Raw genomic sequence first — 10,885 nt, forward strand, 5'->3', positions numbered from 1 at the left:
CTGCTGGAGGCTGGAGCTGCCTGGGCTGCGGCCGCCGCCTCCTCCCGGCAGGCTCAGGCGGGCGGGCGGGCGGGCGGAGTGGGGGACTCTCCGGGCGCTGACATTTGCAGGCTGCCCTCCTGATTGGTCCCCTCGCAGAGCTGCTCACGGGTTCATTCAACTGTTAAGCACCTCCCCGTCTCTCTAAAGGACATTATAATGCAAGAAGCCCCCTTTTTAACCACAAACCGAATTTTCTTTCATTTAGGTGATCTATATATATCTATATCGTATAGCTTATAGCTTATATCTATTTTAAATAACTTAAAGCCGCTAAAATTTGGGGGGGAACAGCTTTCGCCCTGGAGCGGTGCGCGATGCTGTCTCACGCCGACCTCCTGGACGCCAGGCTAGGTGAGTGAGCGTCTCTCACCCGGGCAGCCAGGAGAAGCCGGGGCAGGAAATTGTCAATTTGTTCCTTATTTTACCTTAATGTGCCCTAAATGGACTAATTTCTTTAAAAGTAATTGTGCTGTATTAAAGTTTAATTTGATTTAACATCGTCTTAAAATAATCTATGGAATATGTAGATTGCAAAACAAAACGGAGTTGGAAATGCTGACAATTTTTTCTTATTTTTTTCTTCCTCTCTCCCCTTCATTGTTATTGTTTTTTTTTTTTAAAGGAGTTCTAGCCCGCGATAATTTGTTTGGAGGTGTTTCTCTTTTTTTCCACTCTTGTTTGCTTTGATTTGGAATTTTTTAATCTTTTTTTTCCTTCTTCCTTTCTATCACCACTTCCTCCTCTAAGTGTGCTTAAATTTGTTTTCTTTTTTAAAAAAAATCTTGCGTGAAGGAGAAGCGGCTGTACGAAGGTGGGTTTGCTAAACGTACTGGTTGAGAAGAAAAGCCCAACTCATCCTCTCAGGCATTCCTGCCTTCTACAAGGGACTCGGCGTTGCCAGTGACTGGGAGGGACGGGCCGTTTATTTCTCGGGAGAGAAAAGTTGAATTCTCTAAAGTTTGATTCACTGTTATGGCTATAGAGTTTACTCGAATTTCTTTCAAGCTATCTGGGTTACCAGGTTCTGGGTTTCCGGCTTGGGAAGCTTTAGTGATGGATGCGACTCCATTTCCCAAACACTTTCTCTGATTTGAGGGGGAGGCGGAGCTGATTTGGGTTTATTTTGAGGGGTGGAAGGCTTGGAGACATATTCATCTTCCGAAAGTCAGAGGAAATTGGCCAGAGTTCATTTACCGCCTGTGCTCGGGAGGAGCCGCCTGCAAGGGATCGCTCTTGATTTCTTTCTCTCCCGCATCCCCGATCTAAGAATTTTCTCAAGGTTTCCTGGGACACAAGGGTTACAGTTAGTGAAAGGACTCGGGCGTGTTTCATTGTCAGGCCTGGGAGTGGGTGTTTTGTGGGAGACACGAAAGCCGGAGCTGTGAACCACCAGAGCCGGCTGAGGAGAGAAGGGGAAGGCCAGGAGATGCTATTTCAACCTAGCTGTCCAAATCCTGGGAAACCGGGCTGAGGACCAGGCAGTTTCCGCCGCGGGGCGAGCGTGGGCACAGAGGGAGCCGTGGATGGGGCTGAAGCAGAGCCGCTCAGGGAAGACACCCGCTCCTCACGTCGCCAGGACAGTACTGATCGAGATCCCCTTCCCTCCTCAGGTATGAAAGATGCCGCCGAGCTTCTGGGCCACCGGGAGGCGGTGAAGTGTAGGCTGGGCGTGGGGGGCTCTGACCCTGGGGGCCATCCAGGGGACCTGGCGCCCAACTCGGACCCGGTCGAAGGAGCCACTCTGCTGCCGGGCGAGGACATCACCACCGTGGGCTCTACTCCTGCTTCGCTGGCGGTGAGCGCCAAAGACCCAGACAAGCAGCCGGGGCCCCAGGGCGGCCCTAACCCTAGCCAAGCCGGCCAGCAGCAGGGCCAACAGAAACAGAAGCGCCACCGGACACGCTTCACGCCAGCGCAGCTCAACGAATTGGAGAGGAGCTTCGCCAAGACTCACTACCCCGACATCTTCATGCGTGAGGAGCTAGCGCTGCGTATCGGGCTGACCGAGTCGCGAGTGCAGGTACACCGGGCTTGGGCTCCAGGGAGGAAGGCAAGGAGGGACGGGGGGATTGGAGCCCAGCGCAGGTATTGTGCTGATGGGACCTCCGGCTGCGCACTTGCTGTTACTGCGTTCCTGGGTCGGAGGATCCCATACTCTGTCCAAACATTGGCTAGGACTCTCGACAGGCCCCCATGGACTTCCTCCGTTGTAGCCACCGCCCTCATCTCAAAACTCCTCAAAAGCAAGGCATAATGGGGCTGCGGGGTTAACTCCCTCCTCCAAAGAAGGGAACCTTCCTGTCTCCCCAGAAGCTAAGCCAGTGCACCTTGGTCCAGTTGTATTGACAAGTGTTTCATTACCCTGTAATGAATTTCTATTACGATTTTGGATAATGGGAGAAATGTTATAATTATACAGAAAAAAAAAAGAGGAACCACGGTGCAATAGGTGCCTTTAAATAGAGGAGGGTGGTTGATTCAAGCTTCCAGGTGTGGTTTTAGTGTCTTAAATATCACCCTCTCTCGGCTTTCAGGCAAATATCCCCAGCTTTATTGTTTTCAAAGGCTTTTGCCTTGGGTGATCTACTAATGCACCGGGACTGGCCAAAAACACTACGCCACTTATGAACTTTGGGTTTTAAATTTTAATAAAATAATCAAGATTCTCATAAGGAGAAAGGCAGGAAATGAGCACTGTCTGTTGTAGATATTTGACACAAAGAAGGAACTTTTCAGGCCAGAAAGGTTAAATCGTAATGGAGGAATTCGGTGTTGTGTCCGTATTTTTATCCAATCACTCTCCAAGTTGTAATTACATGAAATCTAGAAAATTTCACCTGTATCTCTTCTGAAAATCGGGGGAGAAAATGTAAGATTAATAAACCCCAATTTTCTTTCTTTTTTCTTTTAAAAAGACTACTATTTCATTGGCAGGCGCCTGGATGAAGCATTGAGCTTAGCCTTGAGCTATCCACGGTGCTGAAAATATTTCGTCGCTACTTTGGATCTTTTTTTTTTCTTTCCTTCTAGAATCTTGGGTGCTAAGTTGAAAAATGTGTTAAGCCAGTGCTACCTGATTTTGCAAATTAACTTTAAGAACTCCGGTTCTTTTACATTTCATTGGTCAGGAAATCAGAATTTATTTCCATTTGGCATTTGTAGATCATCTAAACGGGAATACATACTTTTGTTCTAATAAGAAATGAATATCCCAGGGACTTAAAATGGTCAAATTAATAGATAAATATTCACAACGATTAATATTTTTATTCAATATAAATCTGGGTATTTGTTAGTGAACTCTGAAAAGCTTGAACAATAGAAACATTACACATGTGAAAAGGACTAATTACATTATTCAGGTGTATTAATGTTCTTTAAATCTTCACCCTACACTTCTTTTTAAGTGTGGGTTCAAACTGTCAAAGAAATATACAATCCCAATCCATGACAACATAATGCTTGATTGTAGGCTCAGTATCGAAGAATCAAAGTTCACAAATTTACTTTTTTCCCTCAAGAGAAATCTTTGTTATTAATTTTTGTTTGAAAGAGTGCAGTGTTGTAGCTTAACCTAGACATATTGGTAATTAGTTCAAATTAAAATAGAACTTAGAATCACAGATAAAATATAATTGGGTGGCTGATTTTATGAAAAAAGAAAATGAGGTCTATTAAACTTTATTAGGTCTCCCAAAGGTTAATGGTAGTGATTCTTTTAATAGAAAAAGTTATAAATGAAATAAAATATAAACTGTGTGGTAGTTATTTTCAAAAAGTACACAAAAGAATATGCAAGAAGAAAGAGACAAAGTATGTTAATTGTTCTAGCATAATGTTCAACCAAAGATAATAGCTTGAGCCTACTGATAGAAACAATTTAATAGAACGGCAATTTCAATATTTTTAAAAAATAATGTTTCATAGTTTAAAAAGTAATCAGATCAACATAACCTTCTTAATTAACACTTCAAAATGATTAACATTATGTAACGTAATGCAAAAATAATTTATGGGAAATGTATTTACTTCACGATTCACTGTACCATTGCTCCTTGACCAAATTCAAATTAAATAGTAATTGGTTTACATTCTTATATGATGAGTGCTTCATAGTTTTCTTTATAGTTAACAGATTGCCACACGTTCTTTCCAGTATGTGGGCCACTGCACTGATTAAAAATTATCTAAACATTTAGCTTATTGCGCTTGCATGTTTTCAAAGAAACTCTTACATTTTAGACTGAATTGTCCAGTATATTTATTTTTTTTGTCTTTATCTGGACTATATCATATTTTGAAGTGTTTACTAAAGCACCTCTGCTCACATGGAGGGCACTTCCTGTATGGTATCGTTCCCCTTTTCTGGCTAGTGTAATAAAACCATTCCTTTTATAGCATGCCATTATTAGAAACCAATTTCAGAATTATTTATAACCTGGAATGGCTTATTAAGCAGCAATGCGAGAATCATGCAAATTACGCGATCAAATGCAATATAATAAGCATAATCATTAGTCTCTAGCACGGATTAATTAACTTTCAATATTTTATTTACATAAAAACCAAATCAGTGAAATAACTTCTGCACAGTCAGGCTTGCCTTTCAATATTTTATACGAACAAAAATAATGTGCTGTAATTCCATTGACCGTGTCCCCTAGAATGGCCCTGTCACCTGCCACATCTTAATAGGGGGACAAGCTGAGAGTATTTTCTAGTTTTCTAATGGAATGAGAAATTGCATTTTCTTCCTCTCCCAGCACTATTAAAGTGTAATGAATTCGGCCCAGAGTTCACGGCTGGCTGATCGAAATGAACCTGAGATCTAGGCTTTAATACAGCTCCCCAGATTTCCTCCCATATCTACACATTAATCATTTGCTGGATTCCAATGAGGTCTTCATAAGACATTTGCTTCAAGTGTGTGTGTGGGGGGCATTCTTTCTTTCTCCCCCTCTTTTCTATTCCTGAGCCATTTATAGCTGGGGAATTAAACGGGCTATATATTTTAAAATACATTTACAGTATGTCTATATTACTGTAACAGCAGATATCATGAAAGTGGATTTTTAGATTCCAACCTCCATTAGATTCTCACTGTTGTATTAAGCATTTTTCTGAGAAGAGCTGCATTTCAAACAGAGTACAAAGTTGGGTCTTCAGCTGTGGTTAATATATTTCCTGGAGTTGTCATCAGTGCATTCCAAAAATCTCCCTTAGGTTTTGTCTGCATTTTAACCCGTCATGCTCGAGTTTTCAAGTGGAAACATTCACATTTTAAAAACATATGCGTCATAGCTTGGAATGGAGGTGCTCAGAGTCCATGCAGATTTTCCCCCTTGAATCTCAGTAAACCATGAAACATTAAAAATTTTGTAGCCATCATTTGACTACTAACCCTCAAACATAATTGAGCATGATTTTTCGATTATTCCTCTAATATTTTGTCCTTTAACAGTGGTTCTTCTCCTTGTGTGCATGAGCAGAGTCTGGATTCAGAAGCGTTTTTTTTGGGGGGGGGGGTTGGCAGCAATGTTTGCTCTTGAAATTCTTCTGAGCGGTTTGACAATGTTTTCTTTCTGTTGCTTTTTTCCTCCAAGCCGTTTCCCAATTTACCACCTCCAAAACACTGACCCTGTGGGATTCACTAGCTCGAGTTTTCAAGTGGAAACATTCACATTTTAAAAACATATGCATCATAGCTTGGAATGGTGGTGCTGGGGGGGTGTTAGGAATTGGTCTTGACCCTCTCTTTCAAAATGTTCCTAGGAGGCTGCAAGTTTTGGAGACAGACACGTCTCAGTCAAGGGTGTCCTCTTGTCCAACTTCCCAAACTAGTGTCAGATAGGTGCTGCAAAGGCCAAAGGCTGCTAACAGCTTCATCTAGCCACAAAGATCCTATCATCACCACCGGGGCCCTGAAGCCTCATTAGTCCCTGTGCCACAGCTCCAGAGCTTCAACTAAGGGTGTGCTTACCCATCATCAGTATAGGGTTAAGCAGCAATGTGGGAAATGGGGTACAAACCAGAGAAAGATGAGGTGCTGGGTGCAGTCCCATGTAAGACAGGGAGACAAGGGCACACTCCGAGAGAACTGTGCAGCAAAGCTATTCACACTGGTAAGCAAAGAGTATGCTTGCTTGCACAGCTATAAATTCTTGGTTTACCAAGAGTGAAGGCAAATATATCCATATCCTTGACACTTCAGCTTGCAAATCAACTACTACACAGATTGGATTACCAGATAAATCACTTGGGGGGGGGGGGCAAAATTCGGAGAGCAGGTTGTGTTGGCCAAATTCTAAGAGGAAACTAGTCAATATCTGCTCTGTGCCCAGAACCACTTTATATTTAGTACCAGCAGTCGTCCTGCTAACTAGATTTTGAATCAAAAGTCTGCCAAGTAAACACACTGAGAAAGCCCCAAGCCCTTAAAGATAAGATTCAAATAGATGGAGATGAGAAATTATCAAGGTCGGATAGGTTGGTCGTCTATTAACACTCAGAGGAAATTTTGTTCTGTGATAGTGATTTTCACATTTGTAGGTACATTTGCCTGATGGCTGTGAAATTCCTGGGCCATAATCAGGAAACAAAAACCAGGCGGGCTTGTTTAATGTATATTTTAATAGGTAGTTCTCCCTGAAAAAAAAAAAAGAATGTCCATTGTCCCAGCAAATTTAGATTTGCATCCCGACTAGTGTGAGTTTTAAAGCTGACCTCCTTCCCTTCATATTGGCCAGGAAATTTGCTTTAGTTTATAAAACGAGAGACGTGTTGAGGTGTGTGCAGCTTGCAGGTATCAGAGGACGTGTTATCTGAAGTAAGTTACTGGAAGGCATAGATCGAAGGCCCAGGGGAAGTTCAGGACTCAGTCAGCGAGTTCCAGCACACCCGAATGGCGCTGAGAAAGGCGCTCTCAGAGTGTTTTGGGAGAGAGATGGGGAGGAGCATTGTGGCAGTTGCACCCAGCACTGAGGGAGAAATCAGAAATCAAGGTGGCAACCAAATAACACCGCAGCTCAGTGGCTCACTTTGCCACACGGGTCACTATATTAACCTCTCTGCTCTGTCAACCGTGATGTTAGGGGCTTCCTTTGTCTTTCGATTTTGAAACTGTTTATGTCATTCGTGGCCTTTCATCAATTCCCAAATTTCCAGTGTTTCTGAAAATTCTATACCCCATCAGTGCTATAAGACATGCTATTAAGCCACATGGGTACTCATGTTTATCTTCATTTGTACACCTGTGGGTCGAGCCTTGACACATGCCTGCTTGACAACGGGTACATCTGTGCAATGCACAGACGCTGCCAGAGTGCAGGGGGCGGTGAACGCTGCACACGGTGGCGTGTGCGGTACTGTTTGCTCGGTGCGTTCCGCGCCAGAGGTCACCGCGACACCAGATCGCCGGGAGTCTGGGCTCGGTGGCGGCGAAGGGGGCGTGCGAGGCTCCGCGGCGGCGGACAGCCCCGAGCTCGCGCCGGGCGTGGGGGCGTGTCGAGCCCGGAGCATCCGTGCAGCCTGGGGCTGGGTGACAGGGTGAAGCCTGGCTTGGGTGACCTCAAGCTCCGACCGGCCTCGCTAACCTCTTGGGGTCTTGTCTTCCTCTCCACCTCCCCACCCCACATCCCGCCCACTGCAGGTCTGGTTCCAGAATCGCCGCGCCAAGTGGAAGAAGCGCAAGAAGACCACCAACGTGTTCCGCGCGCCCGGCACGCTGCTGCCCACGCCCGGGCTACCCCAGTTCCCGTCGGCCGCCGCCGCCGCGGCCGCCGCCATGGGCGACAGCCTGTGCTCTTTCCACGCCAACGACACCCGCTGGGCGGCGGCCGCCATGCCCGGCGTGTCGCAGCTGCCGCTGCCGCCCGCGCTCGGCCGCCAGCAGGCCATGGCGCAGTCGCTGTCCCAGTGCAGCCTGGCGGCGGGGCCACCGCCCAACTCCATGGGCTTGTCCAACAGCCTGGCGGGCTCCAACGGCGCGGGGCTGCAGTCGCACCTCTACCAGCCCGCCTTCCCCGGCATGGTGCCCGCCTCCCTCCCCGGCCCCAGCAACGTCTCCGGCTCGCCCCAGCTCTGCAGCTCCCCGGACAGCAGCGACGTGTGGCGGGGCACGAGCATCGCCTCCCTGCGCCGCAAGGCGCTCGAGCACACAGTCTCCATGAGCTTCACCTAATGCCGCCGCGCGCCCGCCCGCTGCGCCCGGGCGCCGCCCCCATCCCCTCCCCCGGACCCCCGGCCGCGCGCGCCCGGGATCCCAGCCCCTCCCCCTCCCCGGTGTCCCCCCCTCCCCCGTCCTCCCCGAGCCCGGCTGCCCTCGCCCCGTGCTGCCCGCCGCCTCGACCTCCCGCTCGCCCAGGTCGTGCTCGCGCCCTCCTCCCGGCCTCTGCCTGGCGGCGACCCCCGGCCGCACTTCGGTCACCATCGTCCCCAACCCCCACGATCCCCACCTCGCCCGCGCCTCCCTTCGGGCTCAGTCTCTCCCCGAGCCCCACATCCCTGCTCCCGCGCCCGGCAGAAAGCATCCTTCCCGCCATTTTACTTACCAGGGAGTCGACTCAGGATCTGAAATCAGACACCAATGGACTGGTTTGTGGGCAGAAACACACACACACACACGCACACGCACACACGCATACACGCACACACACACTCGCACCATAGCTCACGCTCAGACACTACACGCGCGCGCGCAAACACACACAGTGCATCTTGGTCACACACGGACGTGTTCAAGGTACAGCACAATGTTAGGGATTTTTGTCTTAAAGGTGGACAAGCATCTGCTACCAACCGCCTCATCTGAGGGCCCAACTGATGTCCTTTGATTTAGCCCCATATTCTTTCTCCGGCCTCCTTTCTTTCTTTCCCGGACCACCACCCTACCCTGTCTATCCAGTCACGTCCATGCAACCCTCTATTGGCTTGCAAAAGACCGCTTTCGTTATAGCTCGGGTTTTCTTTTCTTAAGCTCAACGATGTGAGGGGTTAGAAGGGAAGGCTTCTCAGGAGGAACATGGCAGCGGATTGGGTGGCTGGAGCAGACTTAGGCATTTATGTGAAGAAGAGGTGGTCTTTCCCGTTTTGATAGGCCTTTCTAGGAAGAACAAAACACACGTGTAAGGAATTTTTTTTTTCCTTTTTGTAAAAGCGAAAAGCCACATCTCTTTTCTAGATCCTTCAAGACTGGTGTTCGTTTGCTTCCTTTCCCGTTTTTCTCTTCTCGCTGCTCTGTGCCCTTGGTTGTTCTGTGGTCGTCCTACCGCGTCCTTCGTGCCCCTCGGCCTCCTGCCGGCCGCCGGTGGGTGCAGACGGACATCTACAACCCTGCAACTTTGTACAGAGAAACACAATCAGCTCTTTCTGCATGTGCTGGTCAAATCCAAACCCAGAGAACAGAAGCGCTTTCTAAGAATGAACAAACATGTGAAATAGGATGTTTTGTGTAGATAAAGCATTCTTGTTACATACTGGTCAATTTGTGATATGTTTTAACTTATTGTCTGTGCTTATTTATGGACTTTGGTTTTCTTAATAAATGTTTGAGCTAATATAAAGCATATTATTTGACTTTTCCGGACAAGTTTATATCAAGTTAAATGTAAATGGATAAAATAAAATCATTTTCAGTATGTGATACAGAGGATGATGGGTTTTGGTGTAACGTTGACTGGCAGGAAGTGGAGGGTCTCAGAAGGGCGGGGAGAGGGCTGGTCTTAGCTGGGGAGGTGGTGGTTGGGGTGCCTGGGCCCTTCGCCCCTGCAATAGACTTGGAAATACTTTCTGGGCAGCACGGTGAGGCCACCACAGCGAGACGGGCTGCTGTGCAGCAGACAGGGCCGGGCCTGCAAGGCCTGTCAGGCGGGAAGCCCGGGGCGCGAGCTTTCCACGCGAGCTCAGGGTCTGGCGAGGCTTTGGGCCTAGCGCTGGGCTCTGGGGCAGGGCAGGAGGGCCACGGGGTCGAGCGTTGAGACGCTTCTCTGGCGACTGGTCCGTCGACGGTGGCGCGGAGGGCGCCCCCCGCCGACTGCTCGCGCGTGAGGTGAGGGCTGTGGCAAGAGGAGGCCGCGGTTAAAAAGCCTCGGCCTTGAGGGCCGTGAGCTCGGCTCCATGGCGCAGCCCTAGGCCGCGCCTGGTCCGCGGCGCGTGGGCCCAGCTCCCCAAGGGCATTGTGGGTAAGGTGGCCGCGGGCCTCCGCTTCCAGCGCTCCGTGCAGCCTTCGCGTGAGCCGGAGAGGCGGCGTGTCCCGCGAGACGCCTGGTTGCTCCTCGGGTCCCCCGCCGGTCTGCTCTGGTTTTCTCTCAGGAGTTCAGGCTAACCTCGAAGTTAGTTTAGCCACGTGCTCCCCGGGTCCCCCTCAAGGCGCGGCAGAGATTGCAGTTTCTTCCCTAGTGGCGTGGTTTAGACTGGGAGGCAAATCGATATCCCAGGCTTGCTTTGGAAAACTAACCAGATCGGCCTGAAATCGAACGGTCCTTATAGGCATCGAAAGGACACCCCGTTTCCCATGGGAGGATTTCTCATTTGGTTGCCGGACCCTAAAGGCACTCTTATCCTAGATTCCAGTTTTGTGCCACAGGGCTAAGTGTGAACCTTAAGAACTACGTGTGACTATCAACAGCCAGAGCACAAAGGATCCCCGGAAAGGTGAAGGCAGAAGGGAGTGATTTTCTATGAGAAAGAAAACCATCTGTTTGTATTACATAAGGGATTTTGACTAGATGCAAGTCAGCGAGTTTACAGGGTCTTTCAGTTGTACATTTCCCAAAGAAACGTGAACACATTAAGAGAGAAGGTCAGTAATTTTGGCTTTCATATTAAAATGTAACCTTTTGTTGCA

At 48.3% G+C, this 10,885-nt stretch overlaps 1 protein-coding gene across 1 annotated transcript; it reads left to right on the top strand.

Moving 5' to 3' along the window:
• The first annotated feature begins 222 nt into the window (after positions 1-222).
• Positions 223-9,686, top strand: Otp (orthopedia homeobox). Its single transcript, XM_028760061.1, has 3 exons — positions 223-393; positions 1,653-2,062; positions 7,691-9,686. Exons 1-3 carry the CDS (start codon positions 357-359, stop codon positions 8,219-8,221), a joined length of 978 nt encoding a protein of 325 aa, XP_028615894.1. The 5' UTR covers positions 223-356; the 3' UTR covers positions 8,222-9,686.
• Positions 9,687-10,885: the final 1,199 nt, after the last annotated feature.

Source organism: Grammomys surdaster, unplaced genomic scaffold, assembly GCF_004785775.1.
Source record: "Grammomys surdaster isolate TR1022 unplaced genomic scaffold, NIH_TR_1.0 126391, whole genome shotgun sequence".
Lineage (NCBI taxonomy): Eukaryota > Metazoa > Chordata > Mammalia > Rodentia > Muridae > Grammomys > Grammomys surdaster.